This window comes from Fonsecaea pedrosoi, assembly GCF_000835455.1.
Source record: "Fonsecaea pedrosoi CBS 271.37 unplaced genomic scaffold supercont1.5, whole genome shotgun sequence".
NCBI lineage: Eukaryota > Fungi > Ascomycota > Eurotiomycetes > Chaetothyriales > Herpotrichiellaceae > Fonsecaea > Fonsecaea pedrosoi.
Window position 1 is genome coordinate 3,032,810 of NW_013550611.1, and position 27,284 is coordinate 3,060,093.

The following is a 27,284-nucleotide window of genomic DNA, read 5'->3' on the forward strand; positions in this document are numbered from 1 at the left end:
GTAAAAGTGTTTCAAAGGCAGATAGGTGGGTAGGTAGGTAGGTAAGTAACCAAATAATATTCTTTTTGCGCTATTTCTTTTTTTTTCTTTCCTTTTTCTGGATCAGGATCAAGGTCAAGGTCAGGGTCAAAACAAAACAAAACCCTGAATATGATATGATACCCTAGGTATTGCTGGATGTCATCACGGGGCGTTATCTATTCATTATAATGGTACACCTGTTAAAAAAAAAAAGGTCAGAGAATTAGTACGAGGACAAAGTAACAGTCACACATCGCGCAAAACTTACAAAGTAATCGGGGAGACCCCAGACCTCGAACCCAAGCCGCTTCGCCATCTTCGCGAAGCCTTCCGTCTCGATGAGATGATAGAAAGGAAAAGGAGGAAACATGGCGCCGTCGCGGTGCACCTCGGCCTTGACCAAAAGTGCTGTTCCACCCACGCCGTCCAACGGCATCAGACGCCGTTCATCACGGTCCTTGCCCACCTTGGCCAGCTTGGTCATGAGCGTTCGATACGTGGCCATCTCCGCGTATCCCTCGAGAAGAACTTCGTCGGGACCCATCTTGCTGGCGAGCTCCTGTGCGACGTCACTGTCGCGCCAGGTGTTGAAATCGTAGGGTCGGATGTCCTCGTTCCCGTCGTCGTTGACGTACCGCTGCATGCAGCTCGGGGCAATGACGGATTTGTCGTGACTGGCCAGATCCTGGATCAGTGTAGGGGGGGTCTCAACCACATCACCGTCCAACCACAACACCCAAGACGTATGCGGCCCGATGGTGGTGAAGAGAAGGCTGTTCCGTGCCCGCGCCATGGACGCCCGCCGGATCTTTTGGTTCTCCATCTTGTGGCGTTCCTGTTCGTTTTGTGAATTCAAGGGTGGCACAAAGTCCTGCCTCAAAATAGTCACCGATTGAAACCGTTGCTCTTCCGGACCCGATTGCGTCTCCCTTATTGCATCTTGTAGAGCGGCCGTCGCCGCATTGCCTTCCTTCGTCTTGGGTGTGATGAAGCCGAGACTGATGTGCTCGTGAGGGTAGCTCAAGGTCATGAGATTGGCCCAGTACTCGGGGTAGAAGCGCGCTAGGGGCGTCAAAATGAGGACTTTCTCGTGCTTTTGAACGGGCAGCGCTGACGCGGTCAGGTTATTCAGTTGGTAGTGAACGACGGGAGGCGGCCGGCGGACACCGTGGGCATTTTGGGAGTTGGATTGCTTGCGGAAGGCTGAGGTCGGGGGAGATAGAGGGTTCTCGGCTGCCGACGTTTGTACTCGCAGGCGGAGTTCGGACTGGTCGACTGAGGTGTTGTGGATGCTGTAGAGGAAGTAGATGAAGACAACGCCCAGGAGGATGCCAAGGGCCAGGGTCCTGTTGCTACTGCGTGGCTGTCGCATGTTGGAAGCATGCCACGCCTGTGCAATGGACGAGGTTTGAACAATCGTGTCACCTCGGGGACTGTTGCGTGGCCTGTTGGAGCATGTTCGTGGGAGCAGGCGGCCTGAAAGAGAACGGGCAAAACGAGGTGCTTCAGGTCTCGAAGAGCAGCGGTTAGCTCTGCAATCAAGAAGGGAAAAAAGGAAAGAGGAAGAAAAGACAATGAGACTCAAATGAGTGAACTGCAGTTGTGGGTGTGTTTTGTGTTCAAGTCGCTTCACTGGCTGTCGAGAGTGACATTTTTGGAGCCGTTGGTGAAACATGGATGACGGACCATGCACCGCCACTTTGGCTTTACACTACACTCCATCCCTGTGCAGATATCCCAGCCACAGGAAATCCTACGGACAGGTACTCTCATACGGAGTCATCTTTCCGCATAGTGCGAGATGATGTGTTGGATTTGTCAAATGTTCTTCTCGCTCGTCTGGTCTATCTATGCCCATGGCCATGCAAATATAGACCGGCCTCTTTTTTCATGCCTATCGTTATGATGCTCAGAAATGACCTGCAACCCTCGCTATGCAGAGAATGGCCCAGTCAATCCCTAATGGCAAAACCAAGATTGCCCCAGGCAACGATGATGGTCGAATTTGTAGACTTCCCAACGCCAATGCTAGAGTCTCAGGCGATACCTGATGCAATCCGTGTACCCGATGCAACCTTGATGCGAGGCCAGTCGCAACGAGTGTCAATATGCTAATAACAAAAGAAACTGAGAAACCATCGAACAGACTGAGCAAGTGTCAGCCTGCGAATCCCCATCTCTGCTCAACACCAACTGTATTGCTGCCATCATTGATAGACATCGGCTTGTCTGATTTTCTTGTTCTTCGATTCCTCCTTGTCCGACGAAATATCACTACGTGGACTTCTTCCCGGGCCTGGACTTCCTGCTGGTGACACTTTGCCTGCTCCAGCGACTTGAAAGTAGTCGTCACCTTCTTCGAGTGCTAGAGGCGTGACGGGACCTTTAGGACTGCCCAGAGGGTCCAACCGTGGTGCACCGGGTTTGATGCCCATCGAAGAGGCTGCGATCTTGGCGGACAACGTGGTTCTCTCTATGAATTCGCGTTGCTTCTCACGCATCAACCTCGGAGATTCCAGTACGACGGGCTGCGTCACCCGGTTCAAGGTGATGGCTGGGCTCTGGACAGTGGAAGATGGTGTTGCTGGTGTGGCTGGCGAGTCAAGATGACCGAAATTGGCAGGATGGAATCGAGGCAGAGTCATGTGCATGTTCCTCGATGCTTGCCGACCATGTGGTGCTGGCCGACTTCGGGTTGATTGAGGAGAGAGTGGTTGTTGACTAGCATGGAGTCTCGGAGACAACGGTGAGGTTGGGGTGTAACGCCCAGAGTATGTATCGCGGTTCATCGTGTACCCCATTGAATCAGGAAGATCAATATAAATGGGAGAAGCGAAACGTCGCAGGCCGTGTTTCGTGGAATCTCTGCGACGTCTCTGGGAATCGCCACTTGTTGTGTGCATGCGGCAGCTGTGGTACAGGTGCGGTTACCTCTTTATGAAGAGTCTTATGCCCATCGAAGTGGGTTGGTCCTGTTTGCAAAGTTCGGAAGTCGGATCAAAGGGGCCAAATTGTAGAGACCAGGGCTGCGAGGGGCGCTGGAAATGTGGTTGCTACCAACTTGTCAATCCTTTAGGTGGGCTCCGCGTGACGTCGAATTGTTTGTTGCAATGAGCCCGAAAGAGGGGCAATGCTGAGTTGATTTATGTCGGTAAAAGAGGAGAGCCCGCAACAGGAAGAATTGAAGAAGCGGATAGGTATTTGGTGGAGGGATGCCCAAGGTTGGTGTGCTGTACACGACTGGAGGATCAGGCACCGAGTTTGCCAAAGATGGGTCTCGTCTCAGAATTGCTCCTGTAGGCCTCTCGTCGCTCGCCCTTTACCAGATGTAGTACAAATGAGAGTCAGACTCAGAGTCACGAGTTTGTCTTGATGGACAGGGATGGTGGCAGGTGCTTGTGCTGTTGCGCTTGCGGTTGTGCTGGGGGGCGTCTGATCTGCAGTGTTTTGGAAAATTGCGTGAGAAATGATCAACAGAAAGTGCCGGGATTGCCAACAACCAAGGGTACGCTGATCTCGGTGCCGGAGGGTTTTGATGTTGATAAAGGATTCCAGCCTCGAGGAGCGCGAGTAGAATGAGTACCAGGGGGCACAAGGCAGAGTATAAGCGACCTGGGCACAAACCTCTTGTTCCCAGCTCTTAAGGCGTCGTCATTTAAAACCGAAAAGATCTTCGTGCTTATGAAAATGCTGGTATATCAGGAGGCCTCATCGGCGCCCCATGATTTTGAAGAAGGTTATCGAAGGGGCGACGGTTTCCCAGTGATCGATGCAGGGCCATGTAGACTCAAGCCTGGAGGGACATGAAAAGAAACCTCAGTAGGTATTGGCTGATTGCGATTCGGTGGATACGACAAAAGGGAATCCCTGACATGGCCTATGACGGTAAGCGTTGAAATGAGAACGCCAGCACCACGCCACCCGTCCTGGCTGACCAACAGGACGACTAGCCATGGGGCGAATAGCATGGATGGACAGGGGTACCGGGGCGGAGATCAAACAATAATGGAGCCTCCGAAAAGGCCTTGAGCGCCGAGAAAACATTGTGACACCCAAAGATTGCTGGGTGTAGATCAAGGGCGGTGTCGCTGCATTTCCAAACAAAACAACAAAAAAGAGTTCAGAGAATTTGAACGAGTATAGAAGATGATGATGTTTTGATCAAGAAACCACCCGGAGAAAAAAAGCGAACGCAGTTACAGAACTCAATCCCGTTCACTTCTCGTTGTGATGTCATTACGGAGGCTGAACAGAAGGGACAGAAATTCTGTGTCTGACAGAAAATCCACATGGTGCCAACTCATCGGTGCTGAGGTGCCATCCGTGGCTTCTTTCCGTGCGATCCGAGTATTTTGATCGTCTGACAAATTCATTAATCAATTATACCCTCGAGCCGTCTGCCCAGGATCGCACGATTGCGCGGGTGGGAAACGTGGCAAGCCTGTAAACTTCGAGCCAACATCTGTAACCCGTCCACTTCTCCCCTTCTAAAATTGCCGGACCAGAGACCCTCCAGATCCCATTCCTGGGTACCTACGGTAGGGTCTCTTACTCGCAAAGTGCCCGCGAGCATTGAGCTCTCACAGTGTCAAAGTCCTGAAAGAACTGACTTCTGGATTAGCCATTGTCCCGCTTGGACCAGAAATGCCGAAGACCGAGTTTCCTCTGCTAGTTTCCAATATCCCTTGAAGGTTCCCGAGGCCATGATGCAGGGAAGATGGAGCCATCGACCAGACTTGTTCGGCCGCGTTTTGTGCAACCTCTATGTACGTGCTTTTTACAGGTGCGGGGCACAGGACGGTGTCCAACATTCCTTGTATCGATCCAGGCAAGCGCAGAAAATAGCAGCACTTGTGAAGGCGTTTGCGGGGGAGAGAGAAGCGAGCGCTCGAGGGTTTCCCGCAGGAAATGCATCAAGTTGTTACCTACTCTGCCACCCTGCGAGCCGACTTCAGAAATAGATAGTGCCAGTCCGAGACACGACGGGATGACCGCCCTCTCAGAAGTACCTCGTTGATATGGATGGGGCACTGGGGAAATCCCCTGGAAATGGCCATGGCCCTACAGTCTACAACATTGCAACTACAGGAACAATTTCCTTACCAGTCGGTGCAACTTCTCTCTAGTGTCGAATTACTGGGTACAGAGAGAACGATATGTCACAGACAACAGGTACATCCGTACTCGGTGCACTGTTACAAAAGAATGTGCGAAGGAATGAACCCTGTCCCTGGAACCCGCTCAGAACTGGCATTCCTTGGAAACGTTTTCCACTTGAACATTAACACGGACCACAGACCGAGGACAAGTGATTGTGCGCCATGATCAAGGCTTACCGAGGGAGTAGTGCCAATGCAAACCCGTAACCGAGCACTACAAAGGACGTATCCGCGACTCAAAATACACGTTTTTGTTGAACTCTCCGCATTTGGATTGTTTCGACAGGCGAACGACTCATGAAGCTATCCACTTGGCTATGGGACTATCCACAAATCGTCTTGACCCTACTGTGTGACGGTAGGTGCAGTCGCGGTTCGAGACAAATCTATCGACCACCTGACAAGACGATCAATATCCTCTTACTCCGACGGATCCGTTCTCGCTTCGGCAAGATCGTCGATGAGGATGTTTCCTCCGCGCGCAATAGATAGCAGGCCAACAGGCCTTGTTATCTGCTGTGTACCTAAAAGAGCTAGTTACATTACGAGGGCACAGTGAGGACTCCTAAAGAAAATGCCACACACGGTTGAACCCCTCACGCACAATCTCCCCTGTCTCCGTTCGCACGAAAGCGATATGGGTAGCAGGAGGAACCTTATCATATTACGAGCCATCCCCTGAGAGGGTGGGTTATGTACCTCGTACAGTAGGGGACGAGGTGGGTGCGAGGGGACAGACACACAAATGACAAGGGGGGGCACCACCCAAAAATCCAAGAGGCGGGGCCTCAAATGGTGGGCTCACCGTGTCCATGTCTCAATGCTGGCCTTGATTATTCCACTGCGCCTGCGAAGGGTACCTTTTCCTGGATGTGTCGATAAGTTCTTCGATAGCGGACAAGAGCCTCGTATCATCTGGCTCTTGCAGGTGTTCCACCGGTATCGAATGGCATTCATGGGTATTAACAGTATCTGCTCGTACCTCGTACTTGTACAAGAATCGATGCCCCTCGCTTAAATAGCCCCAAGTCAGGACTCGGAATGTCTTCGCTTCGCTGATGTACCGGTGAGATGCTCGACTATCAGCCACATTCAACGTGTTCAACCACCAGCAGGGGCGTGAGAATACGAAGGTACATGCTATCAGGGCTGTCCATAGCACATTAAAGATGTATCGGTACACTATCCTTCTCTGACCCCTCTTGGATTGAATCGTGTTATCGTGGCGCAGCATGGCGGAAGTTAGAGCAGCCGAACAGGCGTCCCCCAATCCCACCAATGGCCGCTGCGCTCCCTGGGCGCAGCCTGAAGAGCCACCAAGCAAGCGAACCAACTGCTTCTCTTCTATCGACCATGCTTGCCCAGCGGAATCTGCAGCCGTGCAGATTGTTCCCCCTTCTTGGATTGGCATTGACTGGCTAGTCAGGGACCTCAACTCGGCCTGTGCTCGTTCACCATTCTTTCCCAATATCGCCTCCTCGAAACATCCTACCACCAAAGCAACGGATGAGCGTTATATAAGGAGCTCCTTCATATGCTGGCCTTCGCCGTCCGAAGACAGTGGCAGACTGCACAGACACACGCGCCATGATCACTCCTCCGCAGCCAGCCATGGCCGCGCCGCTTGACCTCCAATCCGCTGGCCGTGAATTCGACAAATGGCTGGATTGGAACGGAACTGCAGATACCTTTCCACGAGCTCCCGAAGAAGACAATCTTGCTCCAAATCAAGCCCTTCACGCACTTCCGATATCCCCATCATCGACCGCAAATGGAGATTCTCTCCCTGCCCAACTCAAGACCGACCTCCTCACCGCCCTTCCATCTCAAGATCTGTTGACCCCGCGACACAGTTCAGCATCTCCAGAATCACGATCTAGTCTCGAGATGCGACTCAGTGGCGACACACTAAGAGAACAGCCAACCCCAAGTATACGACCTATGCTCAAACGGAAACTGTCACCCACCGATATCCCAATGACGGACTACCGGCATGAAGCTCCTGCCAAAAAGCGGCCGCATAACATAATTGAGAAGAGATATCGTGCCAATCTCAATGAGAAGATAGCCGAGCTGAGGGACAGCGTGCCTAGCCTTCGGTTCGCACAGAAGACAAAAGTTCGTGAATCAGCCAATGGAGAATCTGATGAGGAGGATCTGGATGGCCTCACCCCAAGCAACAAGCTCAACAAGGCTTCGATATTGACAAAAGCGGTCGAGTACATCCGCCATCTCGAGTTCCGGACGAAGCGCTTAGAGGAAGAAAACAAGGCACTAAAAGAACGGCTCGAGATCCTTGACAAAGTAATCGCTCAAGGCGGTCATGATGCTCAAAGAGCTGCTGCTTTCACGAGCAATGTGGTAATAGAGGAATCTTCACCGGCTTCAAATAGCCAGTCCCCCTCATCCGAATCGACAGACGCAACCACCCACCCTCCGCAGGGCCTGATCCCATTGCCCGAGAGTTGGAGGCGGCTACGACAAAACCAACCACAGGAACATTACGGCCACATCTATGAAACCCCGTCAGAACGCTCGAGACTCAAGGGGAAATGGCCTACGAGGATCATTCTGGGTTCAATTGCCAGTCTGATGGTAATAGATGGCCTCAGTGAGTCCGATATGGGCTCAACATCCCGTGAGAAGGGCCTATTTGGAATTCCCCTCGAGCTTCTTGATGGCTGGAAATTTCTACGTTCTCCTCGGATATACTTGACTGCATTCAGTCAGTTCTGCCAGGCCGGTGGCATCATACCCTTAGTCAAAGGATTCATTGCCCTGACATTCCTGGCTTTCCTCATCTTTTCATATTTGTTCAATTCAAAACCTCCACCGAAAACCGATGTCGAGGAGCTGGGCACTACCTCGAGACAGGTTCCAGCTCCAGCCTCGCCCATTCAAGTTCGACGCCGCGCCTGGAGCACGAGCATGCAGGAACTACACCTTCCTCATCATCACTTCTTCCCCGAGTGGATAGCCATTACTTGTGAATGGCTCAAGTATACCTTTGGCTATCTTTTTGGAGCACGCGCCTATGCTTGGCTTACCGGTCGCACTGCTGACGACGACGTGGCTCGGATCAAGGCGTGGGACATTGCAATTGACGCACAATTGGCTGGTGGTGATGCCGAAGTGAGCCGAAGCCGATTGCTCCTGACAATCTTTGGTGCAGGAACTCTCCCCCGATCACCTCTGCGGTTAATGCTGAAAACACTCCATTGTCGGGTGCTCCTGTGGAACGTGGGCTCACTCGGAACTGGAGTATCCAGGATCGCTAACCGCGTCGGGAAGTTTTTTGCAAACAGGCAATGGGGCCGCGCCAAAGACTCGCACGACAATTTACCCCTGCATCATCCGGATCCCCTCCCTCCGTATCTTGCCAACATGCTTGATATGCCGTGCGATCATGTATTCCTGGATACAGTCTGTCAGAGGGCGTACAATTTGATGTACGACCGACCCACGCAGGAAGATTCTCCCAATCCCCTTCTGGACGTCGTGGTCGAAGATCATGCAGTCAGATCACCGCTTGATGCTGTTGCTGCCTGGCGGTCAATGTTGTCACTGACAGAGGCTTTGGAGCTGTCTCTGCACACAGCCGAGGAATCCGCTCGTGTCCAAGAGCACTTGAGTGCTGCGCTCAAAATTGCGCCACCAGGCTCCGCAGCTGAAACGCGAGCGCTGGCCGCAAGCTCGGTCCTGAGCGATACTGCTCAATCCGACTATTTCAGGCGGGCATCAGAGGCCATGAAAGTGTTGTCCACTCCCACCACGCAGCCAGCAGCTGACACTCGACCCCCTTATTTCATCGACTCGTCAACTCCCCCATCCGCTAGGGCTGATATCATGAACTGCTTGCATTGTGCAGAAACTTTGCGGATTCTCGATCGTGAAGATCATGACCTCAAAGACAACGAAACAGAAGCATTGGCCTTTTTCAATTCGAAGAAACTTGAGATCGAACACACGCACCTGTTGGCGCAGGCAGCGAGGAAGCACCTTCTCCGACGGCTGCCAGCTATTGAGAAACCAGCAACTGCTGGAAGGGAAGAGGTTCGCGTTCTACCACACGATCACATATATGCTGCTGACGTGTTGGGCATGCAAAATAGTCAAAACAAGATCCCGCGCCGGTATAGTGAAACTAGCACCGACTCTGGCTATGACAGTCAGGATGCTTGTATATCCTATTGGGACATGGATGCTGGGCCATTGCCGGGAAACACAGCTTGAATGTTCTGACGAGGTACGGTGTCGCGGTCGGAATATGAAAGAAATGGATTAGAGCTGGTCTTGTCCCCGATAGTGGTATACATGATGATGGTCCTGTCATTTGCGAACAGCGTACGATTGTTGTCCATGTATAACACTTGTCAACGTAGTACTGTTATGAATTAATCACAGCCTTATGAAGAATATACATCCAACCGGCAGCCACTTTTCGTAGACTAGGCTATGAAGCAGTGTTGAATCCCCCAACTGTTGATCTTTCTCCCTCTTTTCGGTAATCGATGAAGTGGCAGATATTGAATGACAGAAATTGATGTCATTTGAATATTGCGTAAGTGCGTCTTTCACCTTGATCATGTTGTGTATTCCTATGTTTTGTTGCTGAAAAGCTCTCTTATTCCCTCAATCGTCTAGCACAGAGAACAGTCGTGTTCAAGAGATGGCGGAGACCGACGATGCCAATGATGCCATCTGGCAAATTGGCGTTTTTGACGCTCACTGTCATCCCACCGATATCATGGCCTCGATCAAGGACATCGCAAACATGAAGGCAAGAGTTCTCACGATCATGGCCACCCGGTCTCAAGATCAGGAAATGGTTCTGGAGACTGCGAGGAAATACAGGTTGAAGGACTCGAATTCGGATGCCAGAGAGAATACCTCGAAATACGTCGTTCCAGCGTTCGGATGGCACCCTTGGTTCTCCCATCAAATGTACGACGACCTGAAGGGAGACGTACGTCCTAATCAGATTGAGCATTACAAAGCGGTGTTGACCCCGACACCCGATGACGATGAGTTCTTGAAGATTCTTCCTGCCCCTCGATCGCTACGTGAGTTTCTCCGGGAGACGGAGCAGAAAGTGGAGGAGTTTCCCTATTCACTGGTCGGGGAGGTGGGCTTGGATCGATCATTTCGGCTGCCACAAGGCCCAAGGGCCATGACCGGCGATGTCACAAACAAGACTGGTGGTTCAGATGAGGACTATACCCCCGGAACCCGCGAAGGGAGACCGCTCTCGCCCTACCGCGTCAATATTGATCATCAGAAGGCGATCTTGAAAGCTCAATTCGAGCTCGCTGCAAAGCTACGGCGCCCGCTTTCTGTGCACAGCGTCCAAGCTCATGGCTTGGTGTTTGACCTTCTACAAGCGATGTGGAAAGGCTACGAGAAGCCATCCAAGAAAGAAAGAAAGAGGGCTCTGAGCGCTCCAAAGGCCCATCATAGCGACGACAGTCCCAACACTGGTAACCAAGACAAGACATTCCCATTTCCGCCACGAATCTGCATGCACTCCTACTCCGGGCCTCCTGATGCGTTGAAACAATTTCTCGCCCCTACCGTGCCGGCGGAAATCTACTTCTCCTTTTCGGCGGCCATCAATTTCTCAAATTCTTCGACCGCAAAGGTCACCAGTGTCATCAAAGCGGTGCCAGATAACAGAATTCTCATTGAGAGCGACCTACACTGTGCGGGGGAAACAATGGACGGGCTTCTTCTGGAGATTATACACAAGGTTTGTGAGGTGAAGGGGTGGGATGTGCGAGAAGGAGCCCAGCGACTGAAAGCGAATTGGGAGAACTTCATCTTTGGGTCGAGTCCCAAAGGTCAGAGCTCCTGGACTCGCACGGAACCTGTATAAATCGATCAGGAAAAGGTCAGAAGAGTCCGAACTGCTTGACGCCCTAGGGACTGGTGCAGCTCAGCGCGAATGCTCAGTCCACGACAGAAAACACTGGGTAGGCGTTAGTGCACTGATACCCACTGTCAATCCCCGGCTTTGTACCATTACTTCAGACGACGATCTTGTTGTAGTAGGGGGTCACCTCGAGGCAACTGACACTCGCAAAGACCAACCAACCCACACTCTCTCCGGAGGTCGCTACTTTCACTAAACCGAGTGCTTCACTGACCGATGGAAAGTTAGGCTCAGGTCTTCGATGGTCCGCTTGTGCAGTCTTCACCGCGTGAAGCCGGCCCAAGGCGCTGCCTCACTAGATTTATGTGATTTGTCTTTCTGCCAGTCGCCATTTCTCACACAAACCACATTCGATGATCACTCTCAACAAGATGCACGGTCGTCGTCTCAGTGAGCATCACGTCACCCGAGGGAGCTCAACGGCAACCTCGTCCAAGGATGTCTTCCGTCTCGACCCTCCTCAGAGCTTTACCTACAGAGACTTCGTGATAAGAGTACCACTGCCTCGACTTCCTCACGGCATGCTTGCTGATACAGCAATACGAAAATATCCACGCACTCGCTTGAAGAGGCTGATTAGAGCCGTGGAAGCTCGCCTAGGCAGACACCGTTGCTTTTTCCGCGAATGTCAGCCACGAGATCAAAAGAAGGAATCACAATTCGAGGTCAGCAGGCTCTATGCGATCTATGAGGTTGAACACTGGCCAGGCGCGTTCGCGCAGTTTGACTGGACACAGTTTGTCATGGCGAACATCGAACGCGACGCACTGCGCATTGAGTGTGGTCGAAGTGTGAAACTGTCATGTATGTCTCCATGACCGCCTTAAACCGGAAGCGCCTCTGATGTCTTTCTGTCCAGTACCCATTCTTCCAGCATCCGCAGTGCCGATCTACCAGGACATGTTACGACAGGAAAGTAATGACCTGGCAAGGATAGTGGTCAACTCGGGCCAAGTCGCAGGGGCGGTTTTCAGAGGCCAAATACGTACCTATCCTGAGGATGATGTTCCAAAACAAGCACGCCATGACGGTTCAGATCAACAACACGGCTTGGTGCAGACCTCGTTCATGCCACAGCTCTCGTTGTCTCCGAACATGCGCGACGCCCTCTCCGATCTCAGTACCGAGCAGCTAGAGCAACTAGTCTGCAATGACCAGATGTTTCGTGACGCCTGCGAATTCCATCAAAGAGTGGTTCAAAAAGAGCTGAGACAGATGAGTCGCCTTTACCTGCGTTGTGTCGGTCGACAGCCTGGAATGAACTTGTTGACATGGCAGGAAGTCATCTACGAAGCGAGAAAGATGATCAAGATGACCTTCATTGAGCAGTTGGAGAAATGGCGGCGACGACAGCCGGACGTACAGTTTGACTTCCAGGACTCGACGGGGACGATCGCGGACCTCCAGCTGAGGTATCTGATCTCACGGGTTCAGCACCACGACCCTATTCCTCCCCAGGCTTCGCGTCAGTTTCGGACAGAGCTCCATCGTAAGCACCAGATCGCCGCAATGCTGAGGCAGCGCCGAATCCTCCGGGAGTGGACCACGGCTATTGCGAAGCGGTCTAGTGTGCGCGACGGAGAGAGGTATCGGAAAGAAGGGATCAGTATCATGGACATGTGGACAGGCGGGGTCGAGGACTACGAGGCATTCGACGAACGAAACAGGAAGGAGAATACACTGCTTACTGCCGCCATGTTGCCCATGGCGACCCAGCTCCGCCTTCGTACATCTGGGGCTCAAGAGCAGGTCCAAGCTGGAAGCTGCGTACCGCAAGAGTCGCTCGACTCCGCGGCGCGACCTTCTCAACTAGAACAAGGACAAGGACAAGAGCAGGACCAGGACCAGGACCAGGACCAGGACCAGGAGAAGGACTACGTGCGTCTACCACCCACCGTCCAAGCACCGGAAGAGCCGCAGATACAAGCCCCGCTACAGACACCGACGCAACCGCAAGGAGCAGACCACGTGCAGGCGCAGGAGGGTCATGTGGAGGAGAGGCTGAAGAAAACAGAGAAAGAAACACAAGGACAAACACCAGACCACCAACCCAGAGACACCGAAATGACCGATATCGCTCCTCCCGGAACCCACCACTGAGACTGTGCCTCACGCCTCAGGATAAGAACCCTCGCAGCATGAACTTCTACACCCAGCCTAGGCGGCAGTCGAGTAAGAACGAATGACCAAAAAAAAAAAAAAAAAAAAAAACATGGTTTTGAAAGCCAAAGAAGGGATATGCATGCTTGCGCTTTGGCTCTGAGGGGCTCGTTCGCATGGACAATGTATTCTGTATCGGTATCGAGGTTACAGTCAGACAAATTAGAGTCAGAGTCAGAGTCACGGACCTAAACGCAAACGCGTGGTAAGTTAGTCGAGGCTGGACAAGCTGTACAAGATACCTAGGTATCTAGGTAGGTAGATGAAACGCATCCCAGGGACGTAGCCAGGGGCGAATCCAATTGGCTACTTAGTATGTAACTCTCAATCTAGGTAATTTCTGTACCGTGTCCTATGTACTATGTATATATACCTTCTCCTTGTCCTCGCCTGGTCGTGGTCGTGGTCGTTGTCCTGAACCTGACAACCAAGCACACTGAGCACGCTGAGCTATCCATGAGCAATATAGCCATGTATATATATATCTAACTCGCGACCAGCGCCCTCCTTGGTGCCGGGACCGCCTATAAGCTTCCATGCCTTCCTCCTACCTACAGTACCTCTCTGTAGTATTTTCAAAACTTGGCTGCGCACTCACTTCCCCAGCACGCAGGCAGGCAGGCAGGTAGGTAGGTAGGTAGGTAGACAGGTAGGTTTCCTGGTCTGATCGACCGACTGACTAACTGACGGCCTTGTTTTTGCTCTTGCGTGCGTGGCTGGTTTTTAACCGCCTATCGTCGAGACGGATACGGTAATGAGTGCCAGGGGTACCGCGTGGAAATGGAGGTGTTGGGAAGGGGCGGGAGATGGTAATGTCAGCGGACGGCACTGACTGACTGTCTGACCGACTGGCGGACTGACGGGTAGATAGGTTAGATGGTGATGGTGATGGTGATAATGATGACGGTTTATGCACAATCTGACGCCTGGGTGACGCTGGAACAAGTGTCGCGATGTCCAGGAATTCGAGTCGTGTAAAAAGGGAGGATGGGGGTGTCTCTCTTGGTTGTATTGCACCATGCATGCCCATGGACGCCGTGCCGTGAGTCGAGATTCTCATCCAACTCCATCCCATCCCAATCTGACAGCCTCCTAACACTCGAAGTGCTTTTCCACACGCACTTGCCCTCTTCCATATCGCCCGAACGAGTTGACGACATATTCATATGCCTTCGCTCCTCTTGAACCAGCTAGCTTCCCCTCAGGTTGGGTGGGGATAGAGATCCCAGTAAACGCAAATGCCATCATGACTGAGCTCTCGCGTTTCGCGAAAAAAAAGTCCCAGGTATAGGTGTTGGCAGTAGGTGTTGGCAGTCCTTCCACTCGGAGGATGTGGAAAGGAGTGCATCTCCGTATCTCATCGAGGAGGCTCCTGTATGATTGTTCTGTCGTTCATGCTCATACTTGACAACAATCCCTCGAAACTTCGTCGATGTATCCCAAAATGTCACGCTTTGTGTCGAGCATTTTATCCATGCTAGGCGCGAAGTTGGCGTGAGAAAGCCGGACCAGATTGCAGACTCCCAGCACCATGAGATCCCCAAGTTGCCTCTCAGTTGGTAGTGTTGAGCACGCGCTTTGAGACAGGTGAGTAGTCAATACGGTGTTGAGTGGTAGGCGCGTCCGTAGAGCGCCAACACAGGACAATCTTGCGTGTTGTTTGTCGTTGTCTCAATCTTGATGGCGGTAGTCCCCATGGTTCCTTGAGATGAAGAGAGACAGCCACCTCTTCGTTGACCCGATGTCGAGGTAACAGAAATCAAGCAGTGGCATAGCCAGAGTAGAAATGAGGCACACACCTCCATTGCAATATTTGTTCGATAGCAATCGAAATTCCCCTCTCTCCCATCTCAACTGGCCGAGAGCAGATACGCCGCCTCTACTTGTCCACTATTGTCGGCAATGTTCTCTTCTCCCCGGTCACTTTTCAGAAAGCAGTTCCCCTGGATTCCGCCCCTACTCAACGCAAGGGTGATGTTGGCGCCGTAGACGACCGCCTCACAATTTCCACCAGCAACGTTGTACGCAGCGCATTGATCAACGCAAGCTTCGATACTGTATGCAATGACGGCAGTGAGGTCGACCACAGTGCCACCGCTGAACGAGTCCACCCCGCTCGGCCAGTCTGTGTCGCAGAGGATAGTCCAGGTCGCGGTGCTGAGTAAGGGTGACACGTAGTTTGTGTTGTTGTCTGCGGGACAGTTGTAGGTTCCTTCGCCAGAGCTCGACGTCGTGGCGGCAGCGGTCGAAGAGGTGGAGGTGCTAGTTGTGCCGGTCGTGCTTGTTGTCGAGGATGAGGATGGACTGCTCGTGGAAACAGCAGGCTCGGAGGTGGCTGATGTTGCTGATGCCGAGGTCGTTGTTACAGTCGTCGAGAGTGCAGGAGCTGGAGACGTGGTGCTGGTCTTCAAGGTCACAATATCAATAAACGCACGAACGAAAATGTCAGAGTAGTCCAACTTTACCTCTGCTGAGTCGGCCTTTGCGCTGTCTGCGCTGTGTTTGTTTGCCAGGACGCCACCTATACTCCCTCCAATGATGGCGGCAACAACCAAAGCCGTGACCACGGCAATCACGATTATGAAGGTCCTGCTGCGAAGACCACAGATTTTTCGATTCGACTTTTCCTTGGACGAAGCAGGGTTCTCTTGATCGTTGGACAGAAGGTGATGAACAGCTTCGAGACCGCCACCTCCACTACCGCCCTTTGAACTGTCGTTGTTGGTATTGTTAGGGTTGGCATATGCATAGGCGTCCGGATAGGGCTGTCTGACGACCTCTATACCATGATCGACGCTCGACACGATCTGCTTGTCGCTGTAGGACGAATGATCTTCGGAAAACTTTGGGGAGGCCATGGATAGATGCTTTCAGGCCCAAAAAAAATGAAAAAACCATACAACGAACGCGAGCAAAAGTGGTTCTGATGATGGGAATGTTCACGTAGTGCGATCGCAAGACTGGAGCATACCTAGTACCCGTGCCAGAGCGGGTCACAATCTTGCGGGTCGAGACTGGAGATGTGGACACGACCCAGTCATCACCGTCTAACGAGTATTCGTACCTTGTAACGCGGGCGAGACTTGGGCTAGCGGCGCAAGGACGCCTCAAAAACGGGTAGGCAGAGGGTGGCCTTACATGCGACGAACCGCAAGGCGTTTTGGAAATGCGCCAGAAACATGGGGACAGAAGATGGATGTGGGAAACCTGGCGAGGGCAAACCTGCAGGAGCCCGACGGGTGAAACGGGCCAGGCGACGCCACGCGCAACAATCAGGGGTTGAGCGGGACCTTATTGGAGGGCACCCTAGATGACACGGCACAACAAGTGTGCGAACAGGCGAACCATGTGTGCGATGAATCGACTTTTGAGACTGGGAAAGGGGATATAGTCTTGAACCTGGAGCCTGTGTCTTTGATTGGCTTCATCGACTGAATAAGAGAGTCTCTGAAGATCAAAGAAGGGAGAAGAATGGGAGCTGGGCGTACAAGGCTGTAAAGCTTGGCGGTGATGATCCAGTGACTGAGCTAGTGCATTAGAGGTTAGTAACTAAGCCTCGCCAAGATTGTGCTTAGTAATTTCAGATCCGTACGATCAGAGTGTACCGAGTACCAAGTACGGAGTACGGAGTACTCGGTAGAGGGCGGTCAATCTTCCTTTCAAGAGACTAACCACTACAAGTACTTTGTACGGATTGAATGGACTGACCACTCGTTAGATCACACCTCTACAGCTTGCCCCGTGTCTCCTTCTTCAGCGAGAAAAAGTTCCTCACTCCATCGCTGTGAACCCGTCCTGCCCGTCCAATCTTCTCATCCGTCCCGGTCGAAAGCTGCCGCAGCGTCTCCTCGTCCGCGTGGTTGGCGACGAACCGGTGGTCGTTCTTCTTCAGTCGACCGACGATATATGCCCGGAGCGGGGTGTTGTCCCGTTTGAATTCAACCGTGTACGTCTATTCGTTTCCACCGGGTGTCAGACGTTAGCAAGCTTTTCGTCACGCCTCTCAACAGTAATGTCCATCGCACACGTCCGGAGAGCAGGGCTCTGGAAACAATAGGACCTTTGAAAAGTTGTACATACCTCGATGACAGCATCCTGCTCCCCCTCGACCTTGGCATCGATTTTCGGAACAGTGAGGCCAGTCACAAACTGCGGCAACGGGTCTCTGTCTGGGTAAGGGGAGCCATCTCGTCGGCGTGTCGTCGACAAACACAACACGTGCTGGTAGGTCATGACGCCACCGTTCGCAAGGATCAGGCCGTTTCGGCCTTTGCCCTGTCTCAGTTGTCGCGTCATCTCGGTGATGGCCTGAGTAGAAGAGGAGCAAAATGTCAGCGATAGCCCACCGATTCTGTTGTTGCGTTGAACTTACGTGCATGGAGTAGTTGTTTCCTGCGCCTCCGAAGCTGGTCAACCCGCCGAGAAGAGTGATTGGCTTGGTTCCATGCGTGATGGGTAGGCCCAGGTGTGTTGCGGCGACTTTGGGGACAATCGGGAAACACCTGCAGTAGATCACCATGTCAGAGACAACAGTGGTGGCGATCAGCTATTGGCGCGCGACTCACGAATAAAAGTCGAAAAGGTCAATTTCTTCCTTGTCGACACCCGAGACACGCAGTGCCGTGTCAATGGACTGTTCGATGGACGGACTCGTGTAGAAGTTGGGTCGTTCCCAAACTGCGCGCTCGATGATTAGTTGACCCTGTAACATCGTGGCCTCTTGAAAGAACTCGTCAGGTACGTACAGTTGTCGCAGTCTTGCGTGCCAGCACCGCCGAGGGCATAGATCCACTTTTCCTTGGGAATACCAAGTTCCTCAGCGTAGGCTGTCGAGGTCAGAATGCACGCGCCGGCCAGATTGATGGTGTTGAACGCATTCATGAGAAGGGGATCTGAGGTCACTTTCGTCAGCCCCAAAAAACCTGCCATCGCCCAAACCCCCTTCCTGGTGCCTTGGTGGTCGGCAAGAAAAACTCACAGGGTAAGCAAATCATGCGATTGCGTTTCGTTACCGTCCCGATGACTTCCTTCGTGGGCGCCGGTTTGCCGTAGTTCCACGAGTACGGCGACTTCTCGGCGACTTTGGCGAATTCGGCGTAGAGCTGAGACGACTCCTCGTGGTTGTCGGGTATCGACTGGCCGCGGTGGGCACGGAAACCGTTTTCGAAGAGCGGATAGATGTGGATGGGGGCGCCTATCGAGTGGATGGCGCCGAGATCTTTTTGTTAAATAGTCGTGAGCGAAGATCAACAAGAAGTCAAGCCAGAGAGCACCGTTTCATATGGGAAGCTCCCCCCCCCTCCCCATCCCCGAGATTCACATACCTTTGCCCATATCTCTGTCTGTGGGACTGAAAACTCCGTCGATCCCTACCTTCGTCTTGGTCCAACCCGGCGGCGGAAACTTCTTGGCCGCAGCACACGCGCTCACTATATTTTATGACAAAGAAGAAGAAGAATTAGCCTCGAGAGACAAGGTCCCGTTGGTGGAAGGGAGAGAGATTGTCTCACTCACGGGACGCCAAAGCCTCTCCTCCCGTGACGATCGCGACGTTGGTCTGGCCCTGCGAGATCCTCCTCGCGGCATGATCAAACAATTTGGCGACCTTGTTCCCGCCGTGATCACTGTAGAATTTATGGCGCGGCTCGACCCCGAGGCCACGGGCAATGTCGCCTGGGAGGTCGTCGTAGGGCCAGGTCCACGTGCGGACAACGTCGATGCTGTCGACAGCGGCCTGGACCTGCCGCCTCTTGTCCTGGGGGAGACCGGTGTCGTCGAGCGCGTTGTTGATGGCGTTGAGGATCAGGGTCAACGGCTCCAGCGCGTCAGCAACCGCGGTGGATCGGTTGACAAAGTCGCCGACGCCGACGACGATGGGGATCTGATGAGCCATGGTTCCTCGGGACCTCTACAAATTCTTTTTCACGCTCCCCGACAATGGAAAAAGCTCACTCTCGGTATGTATTATCAACAACAACAAGAAGGAAACAATCTCGACTCATATTTTCAGAATGAAAACCAAACCTACCGGCTCTTTCGAGAGATCGAACGAGCCCCGTTTCGAGAGAGGGACAAAGAAAGAAGCATTGTGTGGTGATTGGTCACACTGCCGAAGAGGTGCTGACAACGGTCCACCGCAGCCGAGGTATCCTGACCTTTTTGATACCAAAACCAGGGAGCCTGATGCCGTGCCGGTGCCGGCAAACTGCGGGCTGTTCCTTGGGACAAGCTCGTTTCGAGGTTATTGCATCCGAAAGAATAATAATCAACAAATCATGGCAAGAATCAAAAGAGCTTTGGCAGATGACCTTGTCCCACGTCGTGTCTGACAGCCTTGCACTTAACAGCCTCGTGCGGCGGCCGAGGCTGCGGAGTTTTTGTCGGCGTTTAATGTTCCGAGAACCGGATCATCATAAATCCGATGCTTGCTGAGAATCTCCTCCACCACCACCACTTGTCAGAGGTTCTTACATCGGAATCTCCAGAAGCAGCCTGCCAGATGTGTTGGCGGACTCTTGGGTAAGTCTGGTCTGTGCAATACTGTTTTTGTCTTTTTGGCATGTAGTGAATAAGTTTCGAGCTACAGAACAAGCCCAGTGCCATCAAAACACTCGGAACAGGGAATGGTTTGGGATAAGATGCATAACAACGGCTTCTGCGAATGATAAAAGATCTCGTGGTGCAGCTATTTGAACATGATATTGCCAGGCTCACAACTTTGGACATGGCTCCTGGAGTCCCAGACACGTACAAGTTAAAAACCCCACGATACGACATAGCCCCAGGAATCGCCTTCGGATATCCGCAATATCGTGCGCAAGTGGGATCACCGCTAGGGCCTCTTTCATGAGACCCAAAGGTCGAAATCTGGTTGACGGGACACTTGCTGCCTGAAGCTGCTGTGCAGCCCGGACGCGGAGATGGAACCCGCCGTCATGAGTTGCGAGTCAAGCACCTTGTCGGCTCCATCATGGCATGTTGCCGTCGAGGAGGGGCCACGGCGGTATATCGTTTTACCCGGTGACCCACTGGCATGACGAGTTTGTGTTAATACGAATACCGAGAGAGGGAGGCACAAAGCCTCTGGTCAGCGACGTCTTTGCAGTTGGCCGAAGCAGTGAGTGCACATACGAAGCCCACCATGGTGACAGACGCGTTGGCCAATAAAGGTGCATCGGCACACATCTCACAGATCCTTATTGAAAGCTGCAAGCCTGCGGGCTTGGCTGTTTGCCGGCAGTCAATTCTCCCAAAGGAGAAGATGGCTCCTTGATCGTCTGGCAGATGTTCAGCAACACCGCCTTCTTTCACTTGGCACTTGCCTGTCGGCCGTTGCACTGCGTCTGCGTGGTGTCTGCAACAACTCACAAGGATGTGGACCATACCTGAAAGGGCACATGCCACATGGATACCACGCCAAACATGTCAAATGCCAGATGAAGATTTGACTGCATACCTAGACAGCCGACTTCACTTGCTAGATCGAACTACCGTGCAATCTCACCGAGATTTAGACAAAGTAGAGTCGGCTGCACAGCTTGTTCATAGCCTAATACTGGCTATCGGCCAGCGTTGAGACTGACTTCGATGTACATATAATCAGGTACCGTGGGGGAGCCTCCGTGCCCCCTTAGACCTAGATGGTATTTCGGTTTCGGGTGGGCTAGCACCTCCGACCGGAGGAAAACGCCGGGGAGCCACTTGAGTAGTGTTCCGTTGGATAGACATAAAACGCCTTGTTCAAGAAGTTGAGAGGGGGATGCGTGATACGGAGACCAATAGTGCCGCTTAATCCTTTAGGCGGAAACAGATGGGAGTTGGCCCCCCTCTGTGATGGAGATCTCGCCTGCATGGAGATCTGGTGGAGATTTCGACAGTCAGAGTTTGATGCCCATGCGGAGAAGTTACGATGGGATTCTCGCGCTTGGGAATCCCGATTGCAGTGCCCAGCCGAGCACCTCCAGGGGCCAGGGTATGCTCTTCATACTTTAGCCGTCACGGCCATTGCCACTATCCTGCTGCTTGTGGGGGTCGCCTCCACGTCCGGTTCACGGAGTCGTTGCGTCCCTGTTGGGGAAGGATGCCTCGTCATATAAGCATCATAATCTCTTGGGTGACACTGTCTCCCGTATCTCACAGATTCAAGACCTGATCCCTTGGTGCAAGCATTGGACGAAGCTTGATAGTATTTTGCCTTGAAACACAGAAAACATGGCCGAAGACAGCAGCATGGACGACTCGCTTGAGGTCTTCAAACAAAGAAGCCGTATGGCTCGCTGGCGACAGTATCTGTCAGAAGATGCGAACAAACAATGGGGAGATTTGATCTTGATTGTCGCTTGTTTCATCTCAGGCCTGGTTGACAGTGCTGTCTTCAACGTCTGGAGCTGCTTCGTGAGCATGCAAACTGGTGAGCTGCTGAGATGGACGTAGCGGTGAAAAATGATTGGGTGACTGACGTTCTGGTTTTCAGGAAACACTGTATATGTTGGTTTGGGCATGTCTGGCCAACCGCTCAGTCAGCCATATCGATGGGTGAAGTCTGGCACGGCAATCCTCAGTTTCTGCTTAGGGACCTTCTTCTTCAGCCGCGTCTGTCGTTACCTTGGACCGCTTCGCCGGGGTACCCTGAGTGGCTCGTGCCTCTTCCAGGCTCTGCTCTGCTTCATCAGCGGGATCCTCGTGGTCAGCGATGTGGTGCCCAATGACGCCGGCACCCAACTACCTTACAACTACATCGTCCTGCTTCCCCTGGGGCTGCTCTCATTTCAATCGGCCGGTCAAATCGTGATGAGCAGGATGTTACTGTACAACGAACTGCCAACAGTTGTCCTGACGAGTACCTACTGCGACCTGATGTTCGATCCGACCCTGTTCACGGCACCCATCACTCAGAATCCCAAGCGCAACCGCAGATTTGTGTCGGCCGTGGCGCTCCTCCTCGGAGCTGGACTCGGCGGGGTTCTGACGGAGGGTGGAGATATTTCTAGGCCACTATGGATCGCTGGAGGCACCAAAGTCGTGATGGCCGTGGTGTGGCTCTTTTGGAGGGCCGAAGGATCAATCCGGCTGGAGTGAATGAATGGTACAGCGCCTAGAACAGTCGCAGAGGACTTACTTCGGTTGGATGGCAACAAGCACATTGAGCGGTGGAAAGGCCGAATGTCCTGTATATATTGTTTTCAAGTAAGAAATGGGCCTTGCTTGACTGTACAAGTCAGCAACGATCAACCGCATCGCTGGCCGTTGGTAGGAGAAAGAAGTCAGAACACTCTACACGTGCCCGGCACGGATAAATACATTGTTCCGAGATCTAAAAAGGGGCAAAATCTCTTGCGAACCAGTAATCCAATATTATAATTCTTCAAGCCTTTTCAACGTACCCATGAATACGTTTTCCCAGCCTCTCTCAAATGTTCAAGACCCCGAAATTAGCCGATGGAGCTGACATTCGCACGGGCAATGCCTTATCTCTCTCGCCAGTCCAGACCGTGGACCACCGCCCGACAAAGATGAGACTGATGGGACCTTCGCCGTCTTTGTGGAGAAAACCGGATCAGGCTCAGGCTCGAAACTGGGCGGTGAAATTGCGGCTGCCGGCTAAATGTTACGACAGTGTGTCCACCACACACATCGTTATCGCATTTGCGTTGTGAGAGGAATATGGAGTAAGTCACTAGGTAGTGGACCATGCTAATAGTCCAACAAGGAGAAGCAGAAAAGGAAGAAAAACTTAATGGGCGATGGTATTTCACTGTTGCTGCTGCCGCTGCTGCTGCTGATGACTGACTGACTGACTGATTGATAGATAGATAGATATCCTGTGTGCCCTGCCTGCATCCCACATGGCGTCGTTCACATAACACAAGAAGAAGCCCTTTCTCCTTCTCGCCCCCTCCTCCGGCCATATCGAAAACTATACAGAAAGAAAACCACAACACCCTTTCAAGAGGTCGCCCGCGCCTGCACTAGGTATGTATGTGCACTGCCACTACTACCCTCGCCTTCTCTCAGGAAAGTGGAAATCAACTCTGCCGGCTCCCCAGGCTCAGCTTCTTCCTATACACGTGCCCGCCATGCCTTTGCGCAACAGCATGTTCGTCGCCATATAACAATGATCGTCACTTCATACACTCATAACACTCGAATCAGCCCGCAAGACTTCCGAGCATTCGCAAAGACCCAACATGCTCTAAAATCACCGGGCTCGAGGCAAGACCTGCCCGCTCCGCCAAACAAGTCGTTGAGGAGGGGGGGGAACAATCACATCTTCTCGCGATGGTGAATTGTGGTGTTCTCCTCGCTGCTGTCCGATTTGACGACGACCTCGCAGATTTCGTGGTCTTGTCTCGAGGCCACAACAGCGTCGGCCACGGTCCGGAATACTCTCACCGACGTCACCTTGGAGGTGTCCATCGAGCTGTCCCCATCCAGCAGGGTCCAGCCGGCTCGCTCGAAGCGTTCACGGATCATGTCGCTCAGGGCAACAAACCGGACTTCGACGCCGTCACCGGCATAGTGTCTCAACTCGGCAAAGAAGTTCTTCAGGCCTACGACACCGCTCGTGTCAAAGTAGTTGACCTTTGAAAAGTCAAGGACCACAACGTGAATCGGCGGCAAGCTGACACCTTGGGTCTTGGCGTGCCGGCGCAGTCGAGCGATGCGTTTCTCTGACTCCACCGACCAGTTCCGTTCGGCCTCCTCGCCGTTGCGGTTATTATACTCGGGAGCGTGGTATGTCTGAATGACGTTGAGAATGTGGCCCTTGACCCTCTGGATGTTGGGGAAAAAGAAGGACTCCTCGAAGCGGAAGACCCGGGTGTCCGGAGGAATATGCGGCGGCATCCCGCGAGCAGAATCCAGCGAGGCCGCAAGTTCCGAACGGGAGTCTGCTCCGACCGTCTTTGCTTGCATGAAGACTTGGCGGAGCAAGACATACACAATATTGAAGCCCACGGCGCTGGCGATACCAATCTCGGTCGAGACGAACAGCGATACCCAGAAGGCGACCATAGCGGCAACAAAGTCGGCGAATGAGGTCTTCCAGAAATGGTAGTAAGTGCTTGGTTTGCCGATGAGTGGCCAGATGGCTGTGATGACAATGGCGGCAAGGGTGGCCTTTGGGATCCAGTACAATGCTCCAGTCATCTTGTAGATGGAGAGAACAATGACGCCGGTGGTGACCAAGCCCGAGAGCGGGGATTTGACATTACATTGAGAGTTGACGGCCGTCCGGGACATGGCCCCTCCGACGCCCATGACGGTGAAGAAGCTGTTGAAGATGTTGGCCACCCCGAGGTAGCAGAGCTCCTGGCTGGGATCGATCACATAGTTGTTCCTCAAGCCGAAAGCCCGGGAAATACCGAGATGCTCAATTGAGGCACCCAGAAACGCGGCGATGCTGCGTCCGGCAACTTTTCCCAGAAGAGCCGAATCCACTGCTTTGGGAGTATGGATGTTGAGGGAAGGGACCTTGCTGACATCAAATAGGTAGTCATCGCTATCACGGCCCTTGTTGACGCCGTAGCTGATGCCGGTGAACAAGAGAAGCGCGATGAAGGACCGAGTGATGGACAAGAACCAGATGATCTTGTTCTTGCTGCCCCATTTCTCGCCAATCTTTTGCAAGAGAACCAGGAGAACGATGCCGCCAAAGCCGACACCCGCAGCCCGTCCGTTGCAAGTGCCGAAGTTGGTCAGAATGTCATGGATCTGGTTTGCGGTACCAGTGCCCACATTGTCCTCACCGATGAGATTGGCGACTTGGCCGAGGCCAATGGTGATGGCAACGGCGGAAATGAAGCCGGTGAGCACTGGGTAAGAGATGAAATCAAGCAGGAATCCGAGCTTCAGGACGCCTATGCCGGCCATGAAGATGCCCATGGAGAGAGCGACCGCAGAAGAGATTGCTTCTGGAGCGTAGCCCTCCTTTTGGAGGTCATCCACGACATCTGCCGTCAACAAACCGATCAACGAAGTTGGACCCGTTGAGACATCTGCCCAAAAGGTGTAAGTAAGTAGGCCGTGGTTGTCTTTTGACAAGATGATTTGGGGGGGAACAAAACTGCACCTTTTGTCGTGCCCATGATGGCGTAGATGACCGCAGGCGCCCAGCAGGACATGAGACCGTATTGCACGGGGATCTTTGCAATCTTGGCATAAGCAAGACCTTGAGGAATCAACATGAGCGACACGGTCAAGCCGGCCACGAAGTCGGTCAGGAGCCATCGAGGGTTGTATCGAGGCAGCCACCCGACAATGGGTGCTTTTTCAGAGATATATCTTGCTGCTACCCTCGGGGTGGCACGCAGGGCGTGTTTCCCATAACGGGAGACGCGGTTCCAGGTAACATCAGTCTTGAAATCATTCTTCACCCTCTCGTAGATCTGCATGATGATAGCAGTCTCTTTTGGGGGGAACACACACACACACACACAAGCAGTCGACTTAGGTATACAAGGAGCAAAAGGCCGCAGCAAGCAGAACGACTGAGGGAAAGGGGGGGAAAGGTAGACTGTCAACAAAGTGATATTTGATCAGGATTGAAAGAGGCTTTTGATAAGCTGGGGAAGATGGCCGGGAATATAATCAATCATGCATGTCAGGGATGTGACACAACAGGACAAGGGCCCCCACCCCCTCCTCTCTCTCTCTGTCTCCGTGTTCGACGCAGGATTTAACCCAGCGAACCCATGTCGATTTTGTGGTGTTGTGTATGAGTTTCTGTCGCCCTGTCTCGTTTAACTGAATGTGCATTTGGGTCCGGTCGCTAAATCAGGGAATGCATGTGTCTTGTCTGGTCTGGTCTGGTCTGGAAAAACCGAAACACAAAAAGGACGTGTGTGTGTGTGTGTGTGTGGGTGAAAGCAACAAACCACAATAGAGAACGTGGAGAATTCCACTAGCGGGGAGCCGCCGCCAGGACGATACTTGGTGCTTCCTGGTACTATGCGTATATGCAGGATTGTCAGAAAAAGGACAAGACGATCACACAGAGAGAGAGAGAAAGAAGGCAGAGAGGTTGTGTCTGGGGGGTGGGAGACGTGGGTGAGCAGTAGCTGTTGCCAAGCAGGGTTGACGGTTGGCTGCTTAGTAGCTTAACTTCCGCGCTAAGCCGGGGTAGGGGGGTATTCTAGGATATAGAACCGACGAATCACACCGCGTGAAATATCGCGCTAGTACCGCTCACTCCGCCCGGCAATGCGGGGGTGGAGTTGGTAATTGGCCGAAACGACCCAATGCGCCTCATCATCCCATGGCTGGCGGCGTCGCGCGCGCCCCTTGCTTGATTATTGCCAACCCCCCCCCCAAAAAAGCTGAATAACCCCAGTTCGCATTTTCGTTCCTTGGTCACAAAACGGCGCACCTGTGTACGCTTAAACCTTCTCCCGAACCACTATTCCCAATGGCTCCCTCGCTTCTTGTCTACGAGGTGCTACATACGTAGGTACATACACGACTCTTGAGGGCAATGGATGGCGTCACACCTTTTGCCCTTGCAATCTCCCTCCCCAAGTCCACACGGACCCTACTTCCAGACATGACAAAAAGGTCGAGCTGCTCCGGAGACCGTATCTTCCCCCGCATAGCGGCGCAGAGCGGGTTACCCCGCCAGACGTTGTCGTCGCCAGTAATTTGCCAGCCACCAGCCCAAAAAAATCCGGGGTTTCTGGAGGTCTTGGGAAGGAGCATTTCTGGGGGAAAAAGGTTAACACGCTTCACACGATGGCGTTCATTCAGGACTAGCTTCGTCATGAATACAATATCAATACCATAAATCATGGTCAGGACCTCAGGGCCGGGAAAACAAATAAGCTGCATGGTGCATGGTTGAATAGTTTGTCTGGAGGCCGGATTTCTTGTCGAAAGACACACACAAACCAACTCTGCAACCATCAAACGCCGCGCCCCAAGTCGCTCGCCTCTTACTTCGGTAATGAGATCCCTGATCTAATTTGGACGTCGTCAACATTATCGAACAGTGCCCTTTTCCCGTGTGCGTGCCCACGCCCATT

The 27,284-nt window shown here is 52.7% G+C and overlaps 9 protein-coding genes across 9 annotated transcripts; 4 read left to right on the forward strand and 5 right to left on the reverse strand.

The window, feature by feature from the left end:
- Positions 1-244: 244 nt before the first annotated feature.
- Positions 245-1,393, reverse strand: Z517_08573 (uncharacterized protein; the record flags this gene model as incomplete). Its single annotated transcript, XM_013427088.1, has 1 exon — positions 245-1,393. One exon carries the CDS (start codon positions 1,391-1,393, stop codon positions 245-247), a length of 1,149 nt encoding a protein of 382 aa, XP_013282542.1.
- Positions 1,394-2,228: 835 nt separating this feature from the next.
- Positions 2,229-2,672, reverse strand: Z517_08574 (uncharacterized protein; the record flags this gene model as incomplete). The annotated part of the gene is made up of 1 exon (XM_013427089.1): positions 2,229-2,672. The coding sequence occupies one exon, from the start codon at positions 2,670-2,672 to the stop codon at positions 2,229-2,231; it is 444 nt and encodes a 147-aa protein (XP_013282543.1).
- A 4,119-nt stretch (positions 2,673-6,791) lies between these two features.
- On the forward strand, positions 6,792-9,413 carry Z517_08575 (uncharacterized protein; the record flags this gene model as incomplete). Its single annotated transcript, XM_013427090.1, has 1 exon — positions 6,792-9,413. The coding sequence occupies one exon, from the start codon at positions 6,792-6,794 to the stop codon at positions 9,411-9,413; it is 2,622 nt and encodes an 873-aa protein (XP_013282544.1).
- Positions 9,414-9,849: 436 nt separating this feature from the next.
- On the forward strand, positions 9,850-11,052 carry Z517_08576 (uncharacterized protein; the record flags this gene model as incomplete). Its single annotated transcript, XM_013427091.1, has 1 exon — positions 9,850-11,052. One exon carries the CDS (start codon positions 9,850-9,852, stop codon positions 11,050-11,052), a length of 1,203 nt encoding a protein of 400 aa, XP_013282545.1.
- A 428-nt stretch (positions 11,053-11,480) lies between these two features.
- Z517_08577 (uncharacterized protein) lies at positions 11,481-13,209 on the forward strand (the record flags this gene model as incomplete). The annotated part of the gene is made up of 2 exons (XM_013427092.1): positions 11,481-11,913; positions 11,969-13,209. 2 exons carry the CDS (start codon positions 11,481-11,483, stop codon positions 13,207-13,209), a joined length of 1,674 nt encoding a protein of 557 aa, XP_013282546.1.
- A 1,910-nt stretch (positions 13,210-15,119) lies between these two features.
- Z517_08578 (uncharacterized protein) lies at positions 15,120-16,127 on the reverse strand (the record flags this gene model as incomplete). Its single annotated transcript, XM_013427093.1, has 1 exon — positions 15,120-16,127. The coding sequence occupies one exon, from the start codon at positions 16,125-16,127 to the stop codon at positions 15,120-15,122; it is 1,008 nt and encodes a 335-aa protein (XP_013282547.1).
- Positions 16,128-16,996: 869 nt separating this feature from the next.
- Positions 16,997-19,162, reverse strand: Z517_08579 (uncharacterized protein; the record flags this gene model as incomplete). The annotated part of the gene is made up of 8 exons (XM_013427094.1): positions 16,997-17,221; positions 17,350-17,577; positions 17,642-17,771; positions 17,835-17,946; positions 18,015-18,161; positions 18,248-18,487; positions 18,594-18,698; positions 18,784-19,162. The coding sequence occupies 8 exons, from the start codon at positions 19,160-19,162 to the stop codon at positions 16,997-16,999; spliced, it is 1,566 nt and encodes a 521-aa protein (XP_013282548.1).
- A 2,318-nt stretch (positions 19,163-21,480) lies between these two features.
- Z517_08580 (uncharacterized protein) lies at positions 21,481-22,347 on the forward strand (the record flags this gene model as incomplete). The annotated part of the gene is made up of 2 exons (XM_013427095.1): positions 21,481-21,679; positions 21,743-22,347. 2 exons carry the CDS (start codon positions 21,481-21,483, stop codon positions 22,345-22,347), a joined length of 804 nt encoding a protein of 267 aa, XP_013282549.1.
- A 1,185-nt stretch (positions 22,348-23,532) lies between these two features.
- On the reverse strand, positions 23,533-25,661 carry Z517_08581 (uncharacterized protein; the record flags this gene model as incomplete). Its single annotated transcript, XM_013427096.1, has 2 exons — positions 23,533-25,265; positions 25,340-25,661. 2 exons carry the CDS (start codon positions 25,659-25,661, stop codon positions 23,533-23,535), a joined length of 2,055 nt encoding a protein of 684 aa, XP_013282550.1.
- Positions 25,662-27,284: the final 1,623 nt, after the last annotated feature.